We start from the raw sequence: 23,997 nt of genomic DNA, 5'->3' as shown, positions 1-23,997 counted from the left end.
TTGAAATAGGAGCTATCTGGAGGCCATCTATAAATGTTTAAACTGTACCCATTCTGTCATCCAAACCACTAATTAATCTCTTGGAAAGAGTCAGGTCCAGGAAATAACTTAAAATGCCCTTCTGATGGTTATTTAGCAGCTCGATGGGGAGTTGCTGATGACTGCTGTCTTCTGAGGGCAATTTTGCAACCAGATGAGCCCCCACGTTGTTCTATATTTAGATCATAATTCTTTAGCTTGCTTATAAGAGTATTTAGGGAAGTTTGTTTTGAACTTATTAATATTGAACTATACTTCACCTGTAGCTTTTCTTTCAACCTTTGGATCAATTGGTGTGCTGGAAAAGAAAGAACAACTATTGAGATAAGATAACTGAGGGAAGGATTAAGATAGATGTTATATATTCTGCACTGTGACCATTTGGATTCTCACTGGGAGACTTCAATCCCTGTGGAAGCCTTGAAGGCAATCTTTCCAGTGGAAATACATGAAATGTTATTGTCCATAGGGGTATCATCTATTACATACTTTCTTCTAGGAGGAGAAGCCAAATATTTTCCGGTGACCCCCAAAATACTAAGAATTATTAGAAATAATACATTCTAATTATGAAGAGAGGGCAGCCCCCTCCTATAGTCCTATTCTGGTAAGTGCCAGGAGCTGGAGAAAATAGCACTAAAGAGTTTTGGCGTTTTATTTAAGTAATAGGCTGGAAGCAATAGTATATCCATAAACATTGTAAATGCAGTTATCCTGTACTGGGTCTGGCTGGAATGTTAACTTTCCCAGCAGCAGCCCATTCAGTGCCGTACTCTGTACTTGTAGCTGGAACAGCAGTGTTATCACACCAGTGTTGTGTCTACTGCTGAGCAGCAGTGGCACAGCATTGGGCCTTTCTCTAACCCTCCTAGGGGGTGGGCAAAAAAGTGAGGAGAGAAGCATCACTAGGGCAGCTGACCTAAACCAATCAAAGGGATATTCCATACCATGTGGTGTCACACTCAGCAATAAAAGGTGGAAACAGGAAGAAGAGGGGAGGGGTGGGCTCTCGTTGAGAAGATGTCGGTCCTCCTCTCGAACACCGGCTGCGTGCGTTGAGGCCTTGCTTCAAGGACGTGGTCAATCATCGCTCATTTGTGGGAAGTAGAGAGTAATTTCTTTCCTCTGCACTTCCATATAGCTTTCATTTATTTTGTTTGTTTGTTTTCCTCCCTTTTTCCCCTTTCCCTTTTATTTCCCCTTAGTTGAATTGTTTAGTTCATGGTAGTCTTTATTTAATTATTATAATTATTTCCCTTTAATTAAATTATCCTTATCTCAACCCGTGAGTTGTTCTTTGCTTTACTTCTCCCCCTCCTTATCTAAAGGAGGGGGAGTGAGAGAGCGGTTGTGGGGTTTAGCTGCCCAGCACGGTAAAACCACCACATATCCTCAACCTATTTCCTAGACAAATGGATGCCCCTCTAAGGTAAACTGAGAATAAATAAATAAATCATCCAGGACTTTTTTTGGAACAGAATGTGGTACCTAATTTTGTCAGAGGTTTGGTTTAGAGCGTGTGTGTGTATTTGGCCAGTAGTGAGGTTGTGTAGGGGTTTTTACAGATTGCTTGATGAGGAGGAAGTTGTGGTTACTGCTTTCTGCAAGCAACTAGAGGTCTTCTCCCCATCCTCTTCACAGAGGCTTTCAGCTATGTAGACATCTTGTTTGGAGGGCCATGAATCTTGTTTGGGCGGGCGGTGTTGGAGGCTTGTAGAAGGTGTAGATGTCAAATAGAGTGTTACTAGGTTGCTAGGAATTTGTCTTGTTTGATCTATTTGACCACGAAGAAGGGAGAAACTTAGTAGATCCTGAGTTGACATGATCCTGAGATGTCTGAGCTCAGGATTTGGAGAAGGCTGGGAAGCAAAGCAGCAAAATCAGGACTGTGGACTTCAGCTTACTTAAGTTGATGCACTAGAATCACTGGGAGGGTAATCAAGAAGGGACTTAGAGAAAATGTAACTTTTTGATTTTTGAAGTCAGATATAAATCTGACTCCACCACCTCTCTGGGCAACCCATTCCAATGCCTGACTGCTCTTTCTGAGAAGAAATGTCTCCAAATTTCTAACCTAAACCTCCCCTGGCACAACTTGAGCCCATTCCCTCTAGTCCTATCACTAGTTACCTGTGAGAAGAGGCCAACCCCCAGCTCCCCACAACTTCCTTTCGGGTAGCTGTAGAGAGCAATAAGGTCTCCCCTGAGCATCCTCTTCTCCAGACCAAACAGCCCCAGTTCCCTCGCAAGACTTGTTCCAGACCCTTCACCAGCTTTGTAGCTTTTCTATGGACATGCACCAGGGCCTCCATGTCTGTCTTGTAGTGAGAGGACAGTCATCTCCCTGGTCCTGCTGGCTACATTATTCCTGATACAAGCCAGGATGCCATTGGCCTTTTTGGCCACCTGGACACACTACTGGATCATCTTCAGCTTAGTATCTACCAATACCAGATCCTTTTCCTCAGCACAACTTTCAACAAGTGATAAGAATCAAGGAAACGGCCACGAGTTGCACCAGGGGAGGTTTCAGGAAGAGGACTTCAGGAAGAATTTCGTCAGAGAATTTGGTCAAGCATCGGAACAGGATGCCCAGGGAAGTGGTGGAGTCTCCACTCCTGGAGGGTATGTAAGTGACGCGTGGATGCAGCTCATGGTTTAGTGATGGGACTTAGTAGGTTCAGCTGATGATCAGGACATGGTGTTGAAGGGCTGTTTCAATCTAGATGATTCTGTGATTCTATAGGTAAGCTAGTAGAAAAGGGAAGTTCAAGCGTGTATTGGTAGCGGCAGATGATGTAACAAGACAAAACCGTTTTCAGTTTAAGAAGTTCACACTGGATGTCACACAAAAAAAAACCATAAACATCTCCACAGGGAAAACAGTGTAGCATTAGGGCAGGTTACTTAGAGAAACCGTGAAATCCCTACCTTTGGAGGCTTTCAGGAGCTGGCTGTACTATCTGTCCTTACCCTGAGCCAGCAAGACAGAGGATATCATGGAGCCATTTGTCTTCTGGTAACTTTTATGTTTTGGTTTGGTTTTCCTTTGTCTCATTTGTGAGTGTGTATGTATGGATGTGTAACCTATATGAATTCAATGGAGATACTTCTAACATGCTTTGCAGATATTCAATGCATCTCTAGTGCATAAGGAGAGAGGTGAGGGGGGGAAAAAAACCACACACACATAATCTGTGTCCCTTTGAGCAAGAATGCTTTGTTGAGCATTGGCATCAGCCGTCTTCTGGGCTTTGCCTTAAGGGAGCACAGTAATCTTTCTGGTCTCAGGGTTGCAGTCTGGCTTTTCTTCCTATTGACTGGAGGCTAAACACGGTTCTATTACATGCCCTTTTTTTTTTTTTTTTAGTTTCTTGAAAATCTTGCCTGTAATGTTGAGAAACATCCTCCAAGTCAAGGAGTTCTTGAGTTCGGTTTGGGAATCCTTAGTGCTCTTACACTATTCCTTCAAATCAGACTTCTAACTGAAAAAGACTGAGAAAGCAGGATGTTAAGAGTGCATGGGTTTCTCCACATGCACAGCCAGGCACACGTCTCGCTCCTTTGGAAGCTGGGAATTCCTCAGAAGCAGTTTCTCCTTAAACTCCTCGTATGGCACTAAATCAGCAGTTCTCTCACATAAAGTTCAAGATCAGCATAACAGGCAGCAAGAAAGTTTAAAAGCAGCAGAGAGCTTGTGAATTCTTAGGGTATGTTTAGTAATCCCTAGCTGTGGCTTCAAGAGCTAATAAAGACTGTGTATTCACAGCAGAAGACAGATTTTAGTTTTTGCAGATTAAAAATGGCTCGCTGCAGCAGTGCAGTCCAAATGTCTGCTCAATATGTTTAATATTAACTAATCCTTTATACTGATTAGTATACTACTGATTATCTCTTTACCGTCATCTCAGTTGCTGCTTAATTACTATCTTTCAGGAGTAGTATGCCGTAGCTCCATAGCTGCTATTTTTGTCTGGCACTGATAGTAATTTTAGAATAACTTTTCTGTAGTAGGCATGCGTTGGAAACCTGAAGCACAATACGCGAGTGAGTTGCTTTTGAGTTTGTGTTAAAAAGCCGTAGTGTTAAAAAGCCGTAGTAGGGGCGGTGTGTTGCGTGAGAGCTCTGCTTTCTTTCCCTACATTTGAGGCACTGGCCCTTTGGAGTTTGTTACACAATTTTCTGGAGCTGTTTGCCTGGGCAGCGTATTGCTCGGGCAGTCCTTTGGGTATGGGCTGTTGACTCAGGGCCTTCTGCCAGCTGATTGCCCAACAGATTTCCCTACTGTACCTTGATACTTGTCTTACAATCTGTTCTCCAGCATGGTTATTTATACGTGCAAGAGTTCTGTTTGGTTTTGGGGGGGAAAAAAAAACAGTTTAAATAATTTTTTCCATAAATAGCTTGTCTGCTTTATTTTTTAATGACATACTTTTTCAGTCTGGGTCCTCCAGGTTTAGCTTTAATTTTTATTTATTTATTTATTTATTTATTTATTTATTGTAATTAAAGAAGTTCTGAAGTAGTTTGAACCTACAATAGCTGTGTTTAGGCAAAAGTTAGATGGAATGCCTCCTCTCAAGTTTTACAGCTGTGCAAGGCCTGGATGATGAGCATCTAGAACACATTACTAATGCCCAGCTAGGCACTGTTAAGGGATGGGCACCACAGGATCAGGCAGCAAGATGAATTCATGACCTTAAACAGATTTTGTAAGGCTCAGCAAAGCATATATACCATCTAATGGAGAAAGGTCTGTGTTAGTAATAATACTAGCAACCTCTGTGGTTCCCACATTTGTAGAAGACAACAGTCGGGTTTCCTGTCATTCTTCATACTGGCTCTTCCCCAAGCTTCATTCCCCAATTATCTAATGTCAAAATTTACCCTCCCAGCATGGTTCCTCTTCCTCAATTTCTTTGCTGTCTTCTTTTGACTCTTAAATGTTTTGTGTAGTTTGCAGCTTTCAATGCTTGCTGGTGAAGCCTTTCTTCTACTTCACAGCAGTCTGGTTTTTTGATTCTTCAGTTTCTGGATCAATAGTGTATGAGATGTCAGATGTGTACTCCTGGCATTGTATGTTTTCTTTGCCAGGTAGTTGATCTGCCTGTCATGTTTAATACAAAAGGAGTATTTTCATCAATATCACAACATGAACAAAATTAGGTTGGAGGCTAGTAAACCCTAATACCTGAAAGCACCTAAGTAAGATTTAATGAGTGTATCAACATGCTGAAAAAGAAAATGAGATCGGTGTTAGAGCCACTACAAAGTGCAGAAAGTAAAGATGCTATCTATAACTGTTAAGACAAAAAAAAAAAAAAAGAGATTTTAGCACGTGATAAAAATCATATGCAGTCTCTTCCATTACACCGTGTTACTTGTATATCAGGCAGTTCTAGCTTCCTTATGAAGCTTTGTAAATAGTACAGCGTACCTGCTGATATCTTCAAAGGTAAGGAAGATGTTTGCCAGTTGTGTAAATTCTCATCTCTTAAATATGATGTAAACATCACTGTTACATACAGTATGCAGTGGTATTTTTCACTATGCTCACTTCTTGTCTTGCTGAACTAGATTCAGGACCATTGGTAGAGATATATATATATATATATTTTTTTTTTTTTCAGAGATTTCTATTTTGAGTAGCGTCTTTGGTGTGCCCCTTTAATCTTTTTTCATCTTATGCATGGTGAAGCAGTGTCATTATGCAAGGGAAAACGATGCATTTAATCTAGTTCTTAATACTAAGGTTTAACAACATAGGGAACTTAGCCACAGCACTTTTAACAGAGTTGTTCTGCTGTGGTTACTTTTTAGACCTCCTATGCTCAGCTTCCTGAGAAATCTTTCCAATGTTTAGCACTCACTCCAGAATGAATCAGCTGTAGCATGACCTCTCCAGTAGAGAAGTGGAATGGGAGTTATCTTGCAGAGGGATGCTCTACCAGGCTTTAGTGGTCAGCATCCTGAGGTGTAAAAAAAAAAAAAAAAGCTGTAACTCATTGCTTCATCTGTGTATCCCTTCCAGGGTCTTGAAGACAATTGGCGACTCTTCGGAATATGACAGACAACACTGTCAATACTTAGGTGTTCAACAACAAGTTGGTTAGATCTGTGCCTTCCTGAAAATTGTTCTTTGATGCCATGTATTGTGGGAACTGGCTGTATTACAGCAATGGATCTTTTTAAAAATGCTTGCTTTGTGTAGTTAGGTTCCCATTTTTCATGCATGTATACTCAACTAAATAGGTGCTTTAGAGTAGAATAGCGGAGAAGATTGTTTGAATTAGAGCTTGATGTCTACCATTATCTTGTGTTTCAGAAAATTCCTACAATTACATATTTACTGTAGTTTAGGGTTTATCCTGCAAATTCAAAACAACCAGCTGCTTTTAGCTGTGGTGAAAGCTAGAAGACAACTGGATTGTATTATTAGAAAATGCTTTCCTTCTAAATGATGTGTTGTAAACAAAATGGCATTAATTTTGTATGAGTTACAAGCCTTTCCTGACTTTGTGTGTAACAAATAAACCGTCAATATTATGTCTGACTTGCAGGAAGCTTAAATTTGGGATTGAGGGGAAGTGGGAAGGCATTGACTTGCAGTTGTTGCTGAGAAGAGCTATGTGACAGCCCCATGGCCTGGGCCTCAGAAGGCAAAAGCAGGGACTGGAAGAACGATGAACCACCTACCCTGTGTAAGAGGAGATAGGTTCAAGACCATCTAAGGAACCTGAAGGTACCCAAGTCCATGGGACCTGGTAAGATGCATCCACGAGTCCTGAAGGAACTGGTGGATGTAGTTGTTAAACTTCTCCCCATCATGTTTGAGAAGCTGTGTCAGGTAGTCTGGTGAAGTTCCCATGAATTGGAAAAGGAGAAATATAACCCCCATTTTAAAAAGGGGAAAAAAGAGGACCCAGGGAACTACAGTCCAACAGGTCTCACCTCTGTGCCTGGCCAAATTATGGAGCAGATCCTCCTGGAAACTATGCTAAGGCTCATGGAAAATAAGGAGGTGATAGCGAAGCCATGCTGGCTGTCACCAAAGGACAGATTGTGCCTGACAAATCTGACAAACCTGGTTGCTTTAGACAACCTGGTCTAGTGGGAGGTGTCCCTGCCCATGGCAGGGGCGGTAGAATTAAATGATCTTTAAGATCCCTTCCAACCCCTACCATTCTGTGATTCTATGAATTGGGAGGTAATAAATCAAAACCTATATTTAAAGAAACATAAAGCTCTATAAATGCTTTTACAATTCTAAATACTATGTGTAATATTGTTTTCTGCAAACTTTGTGCTTCTGTTATTTGGGGAGGGGATGGAGAAAGAATGGGTTTGTTGGGAATGAGGGAGCACCCAGGGTGAAGAACGACAATTTCAAGTACACGAGGAGGTTTTGGAGCTCCTGTCTGTTGAAAAAATGGGGCTGGAATGCATTTGGTGTTGCTTGTAGGCATGCATGCACTCCCTACTGACTCTGTGTCCCATTGAGTCTTGGCACTTTCATTTTATGTATAATACTTTAGCAGGAGGGAGAGAGTATTGTCACATCCTATAACCATCCTGAATAATCTATATGCAGGTGGGTTGATTGTGTCTGTGGCAGTAAACATTTTTTTTTTTTTATTTGCCTGTAGTTACTGAATAACAGAATAGTCATTTTTTCCTATGAGCATATGGGGTGGAGGGGAAGGATTTTCTCTTTCGGGTGAAAAAGGAGCCATCCTTTTCTTGGGGAGTGAAAGAGGGTTTTATCACACAGCACTGAACTTGTCTCCTCAGAGTATGGTGAGTGGAGAGTATTGCCTTTCAGTGTAACAATGAGTGTGGCAGGTTTCAGATAAGATTTAAAATAACCTTGTCCTGAGCTAGGACAGTAAGAGTGCCCAACCAGCTGTTGTGAATCTCATACTGAAGACCTAATGATCTGCACACAGTGTATGAGAGGCTCAGATGCCTACGTCAAGATTGTGAAGTCTGTGAGGGAGTGTGGGCGTCCAAGAGTTAGACAAAAGATGAAGCATTCTGCATCCAAACCTTTTTTGTGTGTGTCAGGGCCATGTAGTCTGCTGCTTTTCCCCCTGAATATTAGTTTTAACTCTAGTCATAGATGAATTGTTCTTGTTGTGAGGTGAGAGTCAAGCCTGGAGACGTTTGTGGAACAGTTCAGCAGTGGTTTTGTCTGGAGTTAAAAACAAAGCCTGACCCCGTTCCCCTTCAAACAAAAGGATGCAAATTCCACATTGGTTTAAAACAGGTGCAAAAACAATTTTTAAATGTAGGTAGCATTAGGGTATACACTAGTCCAATGTGTTGAAACTGTTGTATAAATGTGTAGGAGGTGTAAGGCTGTTAAAATTCCAGCAAGTCGTAGGTAAAACTGAAATGGAAACAATAAGGTTAATCAAATCAGAGCTTGGTAGGTAGGGAGAGACCTAAGCAGTCTCTTCAGTCCAACCTGCTGCTCAAAGCAGGGTCATCACTGAATTCAGACCTGGTTGTTCAGGGCTTTATCCAGTCACACCTCGGAAACCTCCAAACATGGAGAGTGTATGCCTTCCTTGGGCACCCCGCTCCAATGTTTAATTATCCTCATAGCATAACTCTTTCCCATATATCCACTGGAACCTTTGCTATTTCAGTTGATGTTCATGGTCTCTTACCTACTACTATTATCTGCGTACTATCTGGCTCGGACTTTTCAATAACAACCTGAGCAGGCCTTTGAGACCTATCTTAACTCCCCCAAACCTTTCTCTTCTCCAGATTAAGTGTGCCTAGTTCTGAGCTTCTTCTGATTTAAGTATGTGGTCCAGCCCCTGAACATCACTGTGGCCTTTTCCTGGACTCTAAGTTTCTCAGTGTCCTAAGTTGACTGCACACCCCAGCTTGGTGTCTTCCAAGAAAAATTAGTGAAGATGCTCCATTTCTTTCTCCATGTGGTAGATGGAGTCAAGCAAGACAGGTTCCAGGAAAGATCCCTGAGGAGCTCCACATACAACTGGTGTCCAGGTAGCATACAAACCATTAATTGCTGCCATTTTTTACCCACAATTTTACCCACCCATCTAGGCTATGTCCCAGCTTGGATGCAGTGACATTGTGAGAGACCAAAGAGTCAAGTTAAACAACACTTGTTGGTCTTTCATTCAAGATTTTAAAAGAGGGCATAATTTAAGACCTTCAGTGTGCACGACTGGTAAGTGATTGAGCATTCAGCTTACCACCATCTCCATCTGAATTGCTTGTTTTCCCACAGCATGTCATATTTTCTAAACAGATGTGAAAAACGAAGTCTGTCTTAATCTACAGATTCTCTGGCTATACCCACAGTCATATGTGCTTTGTTGCTCAGCCTGTATAAACTTCATCACATGCTTTTTCTGAATCAACACAGCTGAACAACTGAGCTGACACTTCTTCCTGCGTCATTGCTACGGTGCTGTATCTGGTTGCAGTTAAAGGCTCTGCTGGCTGCATGTGTGTGACTTTGAAGTCTGCTGAGTTGTCGGTGTCATTTAAAGGCTATTAGGCAGCAAAGCTGTTGCATGGCCAGAGTTCAGCTTCTCTAACTTTGCTCCAGCAGAATCCAGGTCTTCAGTTGGCCCCGTTGACCATGTGTGCAAGTCTAAAAATCAGAAGCTTTGTTTCTGTTAATAAAATATGTTTGAGTAGGAATTAAGACAGTTAAAATCTGATCTTGCAGTGACTTAGTTGCTTTTTCAGATTTTCAGAATGCTTTGTATTAGTGCTGGTGGTGTTTAGGTTTGATTATTTCGTTGAAATATTGTGAGCTTGTGGTAATATGTTCCTGTGTCCCCTTTAATTGTGAAATAAAATTATCGTGAGACAGCTCCCTTACAGATTTTTTCTCTAATCTGCTTTATAAAGGGATATTTTTGTTGATATTTACATGGAGGCTGTCTTGCAACTGCAAAGAACTGATGCCACAGTCTTTTTTTGGGGTCACCATAGTGATTTCATTTTTAACTAGATCATTATGCATCCAACTAAAAGCCTGCTTTTAAGTGGCACTTTGTATTATAGTGGCTTTGGAAATGAACCTGAACACGCGCAGCATGGCTGATATCTTCATATTGTGAGAAGGCAATTGGTGGACTTCTTGCCAGTTTTTTCCCCGGAACTAAAAAATAAAAGAACAAATTGTCATTCTAAACAGCTGAGGTGGTTGTGGGTCAGCAGTGCGCGACTGAACTGGGCAGTGTTTGATCTGATTTGGCTTGAGCTCTAGCCTCTGAGGAAAAAGATTTCCACAGAAGTTGTAAAGGATAGTGACTCACAGAATAGTGTGGGTTGGAAGGAACCTTGAAGATCACCCAGTTCCAACCCCTGCCATGGGCAGGGACACCTCCCACCAGACCAGGTTGCCCAAAGCCCCATCCAGCCTGGCCTTGAGCACCTCCAGGGATGGGGCACCCACAGCTTCTCTGGGCAGCCTGTGCCAGTGCCTCACCACCCTCTGAGTGAAGAATTTCTTCTTAACATCTAATCTAAACCTACCTTCTTTCATTTTAAAAACATTTCTCCTCATCCTATCACTCCACTCCCTGACACAGTCCCTCCCCGCCTTTCCTGTAGGCCCCTTTTAGGTAGTGGAAGGCTGTTGTAAGGTCTCCCCGGAGCCTTCTCTTCTCCAGGCTGAACAACCCCAACTCCCTCAGCCTGTCTTCACAGGAGAGGTGGTCCAGCGCTCTCGTCATCCTTGCAGCCCTCCCCTCTGGACTTGCTCCAACAGGCCCACATCCTCCTTGTGCTGGGGGTTCCAGATCTGAACACAGGGCTCCAGGTGGGGGCTCACAAGAGCAGAGGGGGAGAGTCCCCTCCCTCGCCCTGCTGGCCACGCTGCTTTTGATGTGCCCCAGGATGTGATTTGCGTTCTGGGTTGCAAGTACACATTGACAGCTCATGCTGAGCTTTTCCTCCGCTAACACCCTCAGGGCTGCTCTCAATCCATTCTCCACACACCCTGTACTTGTGCTTGGGATTGCCTCAGCCCAGGTACAGGACCTTGCACTTGGCCTTGTTGAAGCTCACGAGGTTCACACAGGCCCACCTCACAAGCCTGCCCAGGTCCTTCTGGATGGCATCCTTTCCCTCCAGCATGTCGACTGCACCACACAGCTTGGTGACAGCAGCAAAATTGCTGAGTGTGCACTCAATTTCACTGTCCGTGTCACTGACAAAGATGTTTTTATCAGCACCGGTCCCAACGCAGACCCCTGAGGAACACCACTCATTACTGATCTCCACCTGGACATTGAGCTGTTGACTACGACTCTTTGAGTGCAACCATCCAGCCAATTCCTTACCAACAGAGTGATCCGTCCATCAAATCCATGTCTCTCTAGTTTGGAGACAACAATATCATGGTGGACAGTGTCAAATGCCTTGCACAAGTCCAGGTAGATGATGTCAGCTGCTCTCCCCCTATACACCAGTGCTGTAGCCCTGTCATAGAAGACCACCAAATTTGTCAGGCACGATCTGCCCTTAGTGAAGCCATGATGGCTGTCACCAATCACGTCCTTATTTTCCACGTGCCTTAGCATAATTTCCAGGAGCATCTTCCATGATCTTGCTGGGCATAGAAGTGACATTGACTGGCCTGTAGTTCCCTGGGTCTTCCTTTTTCCCTTGTAAAAAGTGGGGGCCAATTTCCAGTTGGTGGGAACTTCACCAGACCACTACAACTTCTCAGCTATGATGGAGAGAGGTTTAGCAACCACATCCACCAGTTCTTTCAGGTCCCATGGACGCATCTTACCAGGTCCCATGGACTTGGGCACCTTCAGGTTCCTTAGATGATCTTGAACCTGATCTCCTCCTGCAGTGGGGCGGTTCTGTTGAGATCAAATACCTAGGCAGAAAGAGACAACTGCAAGGAATGTCCTATTAACCTGTAACAGGAAACTTGGTGCATTACCGACTTAGCAAATTCTGCTGAATTTCTGTCCAGTTACAATAGTGAAGTTTTCCTGTGTTTGCCTGGTGTTCCGAAACAACTGTAAGTTCTTGATAAGGTGCTGATGATACACGTGTGTAAAATAAGCAAGCTGAAAAGCTGATATTTTTTTTAAACTCCATTATAGTGTTAAGGTTTAATTTCCACAATAGTGTTTTTGATTCTGTTTTATTTCCCCTGACATGTAAATATTTGTAATCCATTTAATGGCATAAAGGCAGCCTGGGCAGCCAAACTGAAAAGTGAAAAAATAAAACTCAAAGCTTCCTGCAAATTACTAAAATTTTTCAAATCAAACTGTATTTCTGGTGGCTTTTTTTAATTACTTCTGATCTATCTATACTGTTTGGAAGGGATGGAATACAATGGTTATCATATTCTGTCCAAATGGGCAACAAAAATTGTAGTTTGCAGGGAGCGTAATAGGGGAAAAAGGCTGACACTTTCACAGGTTTGTGCTTCCTCTCCTCTGTATCTGATTCTTTTTCATAAAGAATCAAAAACATCACTTTTCTAGATTCTGGTTGGTATTTTTTTCCTCATTCTAACTATGGGACCAGATGCGGTGCTAAGAATCACTTCTTTTGCGTGTTTAGCCTTTTACTTAATAGGAGGATCTGTTAGTTGACATGAGATATACGAAATCAATTTTAGCTGTAACCCAATCGTTCTCTTCCTCATGTGGACAGTCTTAGGACTCCTAATTTAAAATGTGTTTTTTCTTTAATTAAAGAAAAAAACAAACCACCACCAACAAAAAACACACATCAGTCACTTTTCATTCTGCAAAATGAATACAAACTGCCTGTTGCAGCGCTGTAAGGTGTACTTTTCCCCATCAGATCTGAACGTTTGACAGAGCAAGAAGTTAAATTCTGTGTCACGATGAGAATTTATCTTGTTTTACATAATTCCTTCTCAGCAGAGAGGAGGTTAGGAGGCTGATCTTCTTTTCAATACAGTCAGCCTACATCTGGCATTAGCTCTTCTCTGAGCAATGATATCATCTGAGAGGGGTGACTTCTATAAGCTTGAGCTATTGTCTAATTATTTTTTTAATTGTAGTAATTTTTAAATATAAACCACATGGCTGTTCCTATTGCATCTTCTGTCTTGGTAGAAAGAAATTTAATTTGTAGCGATCTTCCTAAATTGTATGGATTTGGCTAATTATGTTTGTGTTTAAAAAGAATCATGTCTTCTAAGCTGCCCGCCAAATGAACTGTTTTTAGTGGCAGACTTCCCTGGTCTGGCTCTTTTTTTAAATTGCAGATTATAAACTAGTCAGTAAGTTTTTCTTGCAGACTTTTCTCAGTCTCTGGATTTCTGGTTCTCTTCAGAGAGGCAAACAATATGAACTGATTCTTTGGAGAGGTCCTGCAACTTGATGTATGAAAGAACAAAGTGAAAAGTGCTGTTTGAAGTCTGTTGGCTATCTGAATAAATAGATAGCTTCTAAAAGGGTTTGTCTTTGCGTATCAAATCTGGTGAGCTTCTGAGGCAGGGCCACCATAGAGCTTTGTCCTCAAGTTCTAGGCTCCCTTCGTGGTCGCTGCCTCTACATTTTGTGTCTCTCACCTTTGTTAATTGGCTGGAGCTGTCAGGGTGATCAACGATTAATATGATTTATATGGAAGGTTTAGCACTTTGTAAAACTTTGTGCCAGGTAAGGGAATAGGTAGTTAATGCTAGCGTGTGTATGGAGTTAATTTGCTGCTATGAAACGCAACACAAATGGTATGTATCTGAGTTTTACAAGAAACAAACAAACATGGAAACAATTGTATGAACTATGTGAACATAAACAGCGCACATTATTATGTGGGAGGAGAGGAGTGGTCATAAGGAACTTTTAATTTTATCCAGACAGGTATAATTGCTGCTCTGTCGTGATGGGATTCTTTATCCTCTTACTACATATGGGAGGTAAAGCAAAGGATCTCTTTAATACAGAGGATTTCTGGACTATTTCTGAAGTAGTCCATAGCAGCTTGCTAAAAAAAAAAAGGTAGTGCAGCATAAATGTTGTGCTATTTGTAACAGAATACACATCTTTTGGCTTTTCCAGGTCAGCACGTTTGGGGTGGGATTCCTGGTCTGTACATTAAAAGCAAGGAACAGCAAGGCATTGTGCAAGATGCCTGTTCTCAGAACAGCCCTTCCAGGTGTTTCGTCCCAGCTGCAGCACAGCTTTGTGGCCTCCTTATTGCCCCTTATACCGCACTCAGGAAACAGCTTTTGGCCAGGCTGTGCAGCATGACCTGTAAGCGAATGGTTGTGTAGGGAGGACAGGCGGAGTGTGTTTAAAAGCACGGATAGCTTAAATCAGTAGTGATGCTATCCTGATGTAACCTCCCCTTGCAGGCACTTCCTTGTTACGCTGACAAACTTCTAGGCTAGGAAATGGAAGCAAAACCTGTATCATTACTGGCCACAAGCCCATCAGGGACCCTGCAGGCTTCCTTATATAAAGTCCTTCTCGCTTGTGTCCAAACTGGGCACTGCTGCTGGTCACCTCAGCTGTGTCTGTGCCAGAGGAACGTTGCTGGTAGAGCCTTACAGGTAATTTTTCTTGTTGTAACAGTCATAAACGTCCTACTTAAAAACAAAAATCTGAAGCAATTAAGCCAGGCACTAATACAGGTAAAACGCGTATGAAAGAAATGTGTCCATGTGGAAAATTCTGTTTGTACAACTGTGTCGATTTAAAAACCACTTCTATTCATGGGGCATTCAAATGCAGATGGAGAAGGAAGCTAAGATGTCTTTTGAAACTTTGGTACTTCCATTAGCATAAGAAAGTGGAGATTCTTTGCTGAACTCTCTAGGGATTCACTTCTAGTAGTGCTTTGCATCTTCCTCCTTGGTCTCTTCTAGGTCAATTGAGCTTACATTGGTGTTCTGGGTTACTGTTCAGATGCAGTTTAAAGTCATTATCTAGAATCTCCTCTAGCACTCCATCAAAACGGCCCCTATATGCCCTGTGCAGTAGGGTAAAAACCAATTCATGCAGGAGAAGCAAAACGTTACGTTTAGTGCTATCTTCCCTGAGAAGCGGCTGCCAGTCCAACACCCATAGCTCGTATCAACTTCTGTTGTCTTCTGGGACTCCGGAACTGAGAACTGGATCTCAAGTGGAATAAAGTAGTTTAGAAGTTCTCGGCATATTTTTTTTTTCTGCATCTCAGCTACTTTGTGTTTCTGCAGCTGTGTTTTTCAGCCTGAGGAGTATGTAGTATTTCAAGTGGGTCAGGAGAGGGAGCTGGCAGTCTAGGGGTGAAAACCTTCTTTCCGTACAAATAACTGTTTTTGCTGTATCTCTGAGTGTAGAAATGTGATGGGGAAACTTGTCCGTATCTGAAATAACAATAGACCACGCTCACTTTTAGACCTTAAAATTACAGTTTTATTTTGTTGTGGGGCTTTTTGTACTTCTTGGCTGTTGCCCGAGGATCCCATTTAGACGTGCAGCAATGCTAACACTTAGCACTGAAGCCCTGTGAAGAGGTCTGTGTTGCCTGTGGTACATTTAGGCGGTAGGGACAGTTAACAGAAATTGTCACCTTCACCTGAGTCCAATACAATAAAAATGTCAGCCCTGGTATTAGGGTTGCCAACAGTAATTGCACTTAGAGGATCCGCTCGCCTTTCATGTGGCGTTTGGAGAGAGTTGAGGTTCTTCAGACTGCCGTCCCTTCAGATGACCTCCAACTTGACAGAAACATAGAAGTGCCCTGTGTAAGGGTCTCCCCTGTGTGTTGGGTTAGCCTTGGCCAAGAGCCTAGCACCCACCCAGCCACTCGTTCGCTCTTCCCATGGGAGATGGGAGGCCGTGGTCAGGACAGAAACCTCTCTGCCTCTCCTTCCTCCTCACACTTCTTTCCTTTGCTCCAGTGCGTGTCCTCTCCACAGGTTGCAGTCCTTCAGAAATATCTGTCTGTTCCAGCACGGGTCCTCCATGATCCACAAGGGATATTTGCTCCAGGGCCTGCATCTCCTCCTCTAACTCCGGGGTTCCCTCTGCTGTTCTTCCTCTATTCCCTCACCCGACACCTGTTGGGCATGTTCTGCCTTTTCTGAAATACATTTTCCCAGAGGCACCACAGGCTCAGCTGTGGTCTGCAGTGGCTCTATTGCAGAGATGGCTCAAACCATGTCTAGCACAGGCCAGCCCCTGACCTCTTACACGGAGGCTACTCCTGTGGTCTGCCCTCTACCAAAATTTCTGTCACATACACCCTCTAGATAATGTAAGCCTTGGGAGGCGATAGTTTGCTCCTTTTCACCAGCAGCATGGACTTCTGAAGCTCTGGGTATGCTGTACCTAGTTTTTGAATGGCTGTGCTGTAAAACCCAGTTGGTAAAAAATGCATATTTTGAAAACCACTTTTGCTTTCAGTAAAAATTAGCATCAGTACAGACTATTTAATGAAGCTGGCCCGCGTGCTGTTGTACTTGCCCACTGTGGGAAGAGGCAGGATGTGTTTGAGAGGTGGGAAAGAAGTGGTTGGAAAGCAGGGATGTGTGAACTGGCAAAGGAAACCCTATCCTCAGACCTCAAATCCTCTCTCTCAGACCTTGCCTGACTTTCCTGAAATTGTATAACATTTCTAAGTGTTGATCTGCGTGTGACTTCTTTCCAGCAGGCCAGTTGGCATGAGTTTGGACTTTTCAGTGAGTTACGTGCCTGAGGTAATTCCCTCTCTGATGTCTTTTTTTCCTGTGGCTTTTCTACAGTGCCATGCTGACATTCTAATCTCTGATTCATCTCATTGAGTTTGTACTTTATGAATAATTCAATTCCTTTTTTTTATTTTATTTTTTTCTATTCCTTTCTTCATTCCTACTGCAGAGTAGGAAAATAGCATCTTTTTTCCCCACCCTTTATTCTTTATGTTTTGGGTTTGCTGGGTTTGTTTTTCACTTTTTTTTTTTTTTTTTTTTTAATTCACAAGATTACCCTCACATAGCAGGTTAAGAGCTCTGGCCAAATCTCTCCTATCAGCCTATGCCATGTTAGCATGGTCAAAGGTGGTATGATGCAACTAGAAGCCGCTTGGTTTTGTGTAGCACCTTGCCTGGCACATATCAGATACAGTGATCTATTTATTTGTTCTTGGTCAGCTTTTCCTTCGCACCACTTCTACAGACTTTCTCCCTTGAATCCTTGCCATCCTGTATAAGCAGAACAGAGGTGCTGTTTGCCTCTTGCAGTCGTTAATCCCTATTTCCACTGTCTTTAGCAGGGATTGAACGCTGGTTCTTCTTACCAGTAACTACTGGTGGAGAGGTGGGGTTGAGTGCTGTACAGAAATACTGGCACGTAACAATAATGAGGTTTATTGTACCCACTGTTTGGGGATTTTTTTCTTAATATCTGTTTGTGAGTTCTAACTGGCATCTTTGCCACAGAAACCCAGTCTTCCAGCAGGGAGGATGTACTCAAATGCTGTTTCTTTAGCTGAGCCTTCTGACAACCTGAAGGAAATAGCTTGGCTGTTGTCATTCGTTTATTTTTCATAAGCTGCTTTTGCCCAGAAAACTGCAGTTTCAGTTTGGGTTTATTGACAGGAATGACTGGGAGCAAAACGTTTGTGCATTCAAGGTAATAAGTAAGCAACCACCGCTGAGGCGATTTTTTCTTCTGGTTGGGTTTTTGGTGGTGCATGTATGGATTTGGCATTTGTGGTGGTGGAGGGGCAGAGGGGGTTCTTTGTTTTGGTTATAGAGGGGAGGCTATGGGAGGCTTGGAGGGTTTTAAATTTTATTTCTAGCTAATTTCTCAAAGCAGCTAGAATCAGTTTGGTTTGCCTTCACCTGAAACTTCACATGCATCATCAGTTGCATTTTCTTCTGGGCACGTTCAGGAATGCTGCTGGTTTCTATGGTCTGTACCATATTTAAACATAATTTACATGCATCAGCAGGCTCTGAAGCAATGCAGCTGGTGCTGGCATGACAGGGTGAGAGGCTTAATGGTCATTTGAAGAGTGGCATATTTTCAACTGAGCTTGGAGCCAGGACTGAAAACTGAAGTCAGTGGTCGACTGGTAAGAAAATAACCTAATGTTTTCAAGGAGCTCAAGCAAGTTAGGGCACCCACGGAAATAAGATGTGTTAATAAATTTGTTTTTCTTTTAGTCTTAACACTGAGTTTGTTGTGGCTACTTCCCTGTAGCCCCTAAGGGACGAAGCTTAGAGGGTGCAGAAGGTGGTGTCTGTTGAGAAACTGAGGGCTTGACTGTGGAGAAGAGAGTTAAAGGACAGATGATAACAAGCACCAGAAGTCAAGGTTAATAAGCAACCCAAATGGCTTTACACATGTTTTGCCTGTAACATGTCCAAAATGCTAGGAGACAGCATTGCCAGTGGCTGTTAAAAGGCAAAGCAATATATAATATAGTATGTATAATTTAGTGTAATCTAATACTAAATAATACAGCCAGCAGAGCTGGTAAAGCTTTAGGAATACAGCTGAAAAGTGAGAAATGAGTTAATAACACTTGAGGTGTAAGAGTCCTGAGCAGAACATAATGAGCTACCCTGTTCCAGGAGATGCCAGGGAGAGGCACTGATTGCTGCAGAGCAGGATCAGGCCTGTGGAGCAGAGGATTGCTAGCTACAAATGCTCCTTTACTAACTTGCCAGAAGCTAAAACCTGGTTGTCTGTGACCATGAGATCACAGCAGCCCACTCTGCAAAAATATTTCATGTGTTACAGAATACATAACGTTGTGCTTTCTTTAGGGAAAGAAATTAAATTTGTCCTGTGTACTCGCTCCTGCTACTACTCAGCATTCAGTCTGGGAGAGATTACAGCTAACTGGCTTTGACTTTTTTCTTTGCAGTGGTGTATTTACCTTTTTTTCATTTTTTTTTCCTTTGCTTGCAGGCTATTTCATGTACACTTGGCCTGTTTGACAGGTCGCTTTCCCAAGCACAACTTCAGCTATTTCTGAAATCTGTTAATCCTTAGTTTGTAGTGCTGCAATCTGAACTCTGGTGTGACTCAACAATTGTTATCCACTCCACTTGTGCCCACGTAATGCACCCTACTTGGTTGCTACAGGCTACTTTTTGTTCCTTTGCAGAGCACTTCAGGTTTGGGAAGGTAGGCACGGCAGCTACCTTGCTGCGTGGACTCCTAGACTGACCAGTGATGTTCTTGCACCACATCTGCACCAGATTGGGGAAATTTTCTGGCTTCTGTATCCCCTTTTAATGCCTTTTGGCAGAACCTTTCAGATAATTCTGGCATAGCTAAAATCAACACTGAACAGCCTGTTTGGACTGAGCCGGTGGATGTAAAATGTCTTTGGCTGATGAATTTGCCCTTTCCTTCTTGCCCACCAAAAGCGTGCTAAAACCTCTTGCCTGTTCACTTGTCAACTCTGGAAGAGCTTCTCATTGGAGAAGCTAATCTTTGTTTTGTCAGGCGTTAGCTGACAAGAATTCCCCGGTTCCCTGAGACTGGAAGCCTTTGGCAGCTAAAAATTCAGGCCTGCTCCACCTGTGGGCCACGCTGCTGTCACCATGGCTATACAAGGGGCTTTATGCCTGCACCGATTTGAGCTCCTGCAGGAGGACCCGATGATAAATCCTCATTAAACTAAGAACTTTCTTTGATCCCATCATTCATGGTCCCAAAGAAAATATGATGGGGGAACAAGGGGTTATTTGAGGAGTGCTGCCAGGATGCAGCTGGCATGACTCTGAGGCATGAACAGCTCATGTGGCTGGCTGATGTGAGCAACTTTCTTCTTTTTTTCCTTTTCTTCATCTAGTAGTGCCTTATTACAGAGCTTCCCAACCTGAAAATGTAGTTCAGTCTTTCTGTGTTTCCTCAAGGACAAAGAGGCAAAAGGGAATGCAGGGGACTGCCTCACGCTAGCTCAGTTTTACCTTCTGCTGCAGGTGGAATTTGTTTGTAAGCTCAACATTTGAAATGCCCCCCGGTGCTTGTCTGTGAGGTGTTATGGTGCTCACACAAGTTCTCCTGGGAGCCAAGGAAGGCTCCAGCAGAAACTGGCAATGATTTCGTTTTAAAAAAAATAATAATAATGGTTTTGCAACTCGCATTACATCACTCTTTCCAATTATAGTAACTTTCATAACAAGGTAATAACTCCATGTAATAGTCTGTGTATGTTGTTTGTTACTACTACTCCTTTCTTGACATGTGGGTTATGCAGATACTCTACATCTGAAAGTTATGAACCATCTGTCTAGCAAGGTAGGGCTATAAAATATTCTTAGCTTAAGTGCTTTTTTTTTTTTTTTTAACAAGTGTCTTCAAAAAATATCCACTAGGTGAAGCTGTGTGGAGTAAGTGTGCTTTGTTGAATTCCAGCTGATGATATCTTCTGTGGAAATTTTGTTTGAAGTCAGTTTCATATTCCTCACTTGACACAAGGTTTCAGTAGAGGAAGCATTTTTTTTTTTATCTTCTGTTATCTAGAAGGAAGGGAGGGAGGACAAGACTGTGAAAATGTAAAGTTTCTCATAATCCGAATGTCCTTTCTGTTAGAGGCTATGCTTCTGCATGTGCGCCTCAGCAATTCCTGAGGAAAACCGCTTCCATTTTGTCGATGCCATCCACTTCATTCAGCCCACAGGTACCGATTTATCAGCCTGTGGTCAGACTCCAACAGGTCATCCTTTACGGTCAGTAGTGGGGAGGAGCTCCTTTTATCTTTCCCCTGAGCGGAACATCTCAAAACCAGGGCTTTTTGTCAGCAGTTTGGCTGCGGCAGCTTGATTATCTACACGGTGCGAGTTGCTGGGAAATGTCACTTAGTGACAGGTTAAATGTTATAACCTCCTGTAAGCTATGTATGTAACAGGGCACTTTACAGTCTGCCTGTGCAATGCTGAGCTGTTCTCCGTGTAACATACGTTGAACATTAACTACTATTTGGGTACAGAAGGTGGAGGGTGCACTCTGGTTTCTATTGGGCGTGTGGCATTTTAAGGCAAACATGCAGGTAGCCATAGAGCAAGCAACCAGGAGTAGTGATCATAGGGCATCAAATCCGTATATCCCCAGTTCTGTGAATTCCTCGTGTCTTGCCTTTTTTATTGCTTCAGAGGGTTTTTTTCTCCCTCATTTGAGTGGAATTGGTCTTAATTCTGTTGTCCTTTGGCATCTTTTAAAAAGAGCTGAATTTACCGTGTATGAGTAAACATTCTGGATATTTTTTTTTAATAAAAATATCAATTTAATAAAAAAGCAATGTTTTATAACAATGATTGGACATCGAAAATTCCTAACTTCCTAGCCATATATTGCTTTAAGAAGCTGTCATCTTGTCTGCCTCCGGTGGTTTCTTGAACTTTGACTAAGACTCTCTATTATTGACCTCCTGTTCTCCATGCCCTAAAATAATAAACCGGTATCTTCTGATGATGGCTTAATGCTTGTCTAAGTTTTTATGCAACTTTAATGGCACTCCTAATGCTCTTCCTGAAATGAGAACCTTATCGATTTGATTTCTGTGTTCTACACTGTTAGTCCAAATGAGTTGCTACTTAGGTATAATTAATAAATTTTATTTAAGCTTGATTGACCTCAGAAAAAAATAGAGCTGAAACTCTTCATTTTGTCTCTCACTGGAGAAGATAGATTTTAGATAGTCTGGAAGCCTGGACAGGAGTTTCTTTGTGTTATGATTAATGCTGCTACTGCACAGAAGGCCAAATTAAAGAAACTGGAAGTTATATAGATCTCAGCTGAAATTGGTAAATTCTGCTAGGATTTGGGATGAAGTGGGAATGCCTGATAAGTTAGAGCATTTAAAATAAAAATTTAAAAAAATCCTCAAAGTGGAAGGAGGCACAGCAGGCAGAGAATTGTTTCCAGACCTGTGTGCTGTACGTTCCTGTATAAAATAGAGCTGTAGCTTCTGTCTCCTTCTGGGGTTTATGTTAATCTCATTCGTAGCCAACCTTTTTTTTTTTTTTTTTTTTTCCCCCTCAGGAATTTGTAAACTTCTTTTCCTGCGTAACACAACAGTGCTTGCAGAAAAATTAGCTTGTTATACTCTCTTCCTCCTACCCACCTGTAACCTCCATGCTCCACTTCTTCTAGCATTGAAAATTGAAGCACTGGGTGCTTCAATTCTGTACTCTGAACAAGTAGATGTGCAGATCGCAGCTGAGCTTTAAGATCAGCTTACTTTCTTGCTAGTACCATAGTCTATGAGTTGGGTTAGCTTCGTTTCCATGCCTGTGTGTTACAAGTGTCATGCTAAATAAAACCAAAAAGCTATAATTCTTTGCTCCATTTGAAGGCTATAAATGCGATTGGAATTAGCAACGTGATTGAAGGATTCTTATCAAATCCCATTAATTTCCCTCGTGGTGCTCTTTAAGTATTCAAGCTGTCCAGAATGTATTTTGCAGCTGAAGTGGTGGTATGTGGCACTGCATGACTACAGTCAACATGTGATAACAGCCAGCAGATTTCGGGCAGTGTGTCAAGCAAGTGTTTAGTGGAGAATTTGGCTTCCTGGGGTATTTTTTGCTCCATGATTTGAAAGACTGAACGTCCTGTAAGTGTTCTGTTTCTCTCCTGTACTCAGAGTTACAGTGAACTTTGACTGTTTTCTTTGAGAATAAAGTTGGATGCTGTTGCGGCAGATGAAACATGTCACTTATTTCTTGGGGAAAAAAAGTCCACATGATTCTTCAGAATACATAGGATTACTATTTAGATAACTATTTTCCATTGTGCAATGCTTCTCCCCATATTTAAACTTAAACCACAACAAAAATCCTACACACCTGTCTCCCCAGTACACACAGTCACAAAACAAACAAACCAAAAACACTTTCTTTTCTGTTACAGAAACATGCGAAGGGACAGGAGCTATTTGACCAGATTGTATATCATTTGGACCTTGTGGAAACTGATTACTTTGGCCTACAGTTCATGGATGCCTCCCAGATTACAGTAAGTATAAATTTAGTTATTTTTTATGTTCTGCGGTAGGTTGTGTTGCATATTCTAAAAGTGTTCTCAGTGCAGTTTCACAGAGATGTGTAGGCATTAGGGGATATATTGCTGAAACAATTGATGTTGTGTGTGGATCTTGCAAATAAAGTTAAATCTTCAAAGTTAGGCATGTTATTTTGTGATACATGCATGATGACTTCATCATGCTAAATATGAAAAAGCAACGATTGTAGGTAAAGGAAAACATGCTTCATTAGTACCCTCGTGGTATTATAAATGAATTAAATACCTTACAAGCAAAGGTTTAGTACTACTCCTATCCTAGCTGTTCCATGCAAAGATTGTGTTGCTCTGTAAACTGTTTGTGATAGGAGAGAAAAGCTTTCCTTCTGTTCCCTATCCAGTGATGCCCACCATCTAGGTAAAAGGAGGGGTGGGAAGTACAGTATTTAAAATGCAGAGAGATTAGGTTAAAGGACCGCAACCTTACATAAACTGTATTGCTATAAATTATTTTCTTCATTCACTTTACATGCTGAGGTATCGGTGTGAGTACAGCCTGGATTGTGGATAGACAGTGTGCAGACTTGGAAAATGTGTTTGCTTTTAGGTTATCTGGTTAGTATGTAAACATATTTCAGAAAGCAAGAGAATAAAGATGTATTCTGTGACATTAAAACAAAAGAATGGGATAACAGCAGAAACATTGACATCTTGTTAAAAGCAGGTTTTAACTATTATTGTCTCAGAATTCTTGGCTTTATTCTCTAACAAGCATGGGTCAATGTGATTCAATTAGATCAGTGTTTTACCAACTGCACTGTCATGGTCTGGGTGTGAACCAACAGCTTTGAGCAACAAATAGCAAATTTGTCTGGATACAGTAATGAATTGATACTGAGAAAGGGAATCCGTGCTTTTGGGGAAGAAGTTAGTAGATTAACTGTATAAAAAATAACCTAATATCCCAGTTAATTTAAGGGTGTATGTATTTTTCACTGGAAAATGATTT

General features: G+C 42.0%; 1 protein-coding gene across 9 annotated transcripts in view; it reads left to right on the top strand.

The window, feature by feature from the left end:
- EPB41L4B (erythrocyte membrane protein band 4.1 like 4B) overlaps nucleotides 1-23,997 on the top strand; it is a 169,372-nt gene that overhangs the window by 26,614 nt on the left and 118,761 nt on the right. For all 9 annotated transcript variants that reach the window (XR_014689205.1, XM_084508190.1, XM_084508187.1 and 6 more), the window contains exon 2: nucleotides 22,878-22,982. Coding sequence is in view for 8 of the 9 variants with exons in the window: in XM_084508187.1 (XP_084364313.1) it covers nucleotides 22,878-22,982 (105 nt within the window). In the remaining variant the exon portion in view is untranslated. The remainder of the gene's footprint in view (nucleotides 1-22,877; nucleotides 22,983-23,997) is intronic.

Source organism: Aythya ferina (assembly GCF_964211825.1).
Source record: "Aythya ferina genome assembly, chromosome: 2".
Lineage (NCBI taxonomy): Eukaryota > Metazoa > Chordata > Aves > Anseriformes > Anatidae > Aythya > Aythya ferina.
Note: the sequence above shows the minus strand (reverse complement) of the source record. Positions and strands in the feature narration are given on the sequence as shown.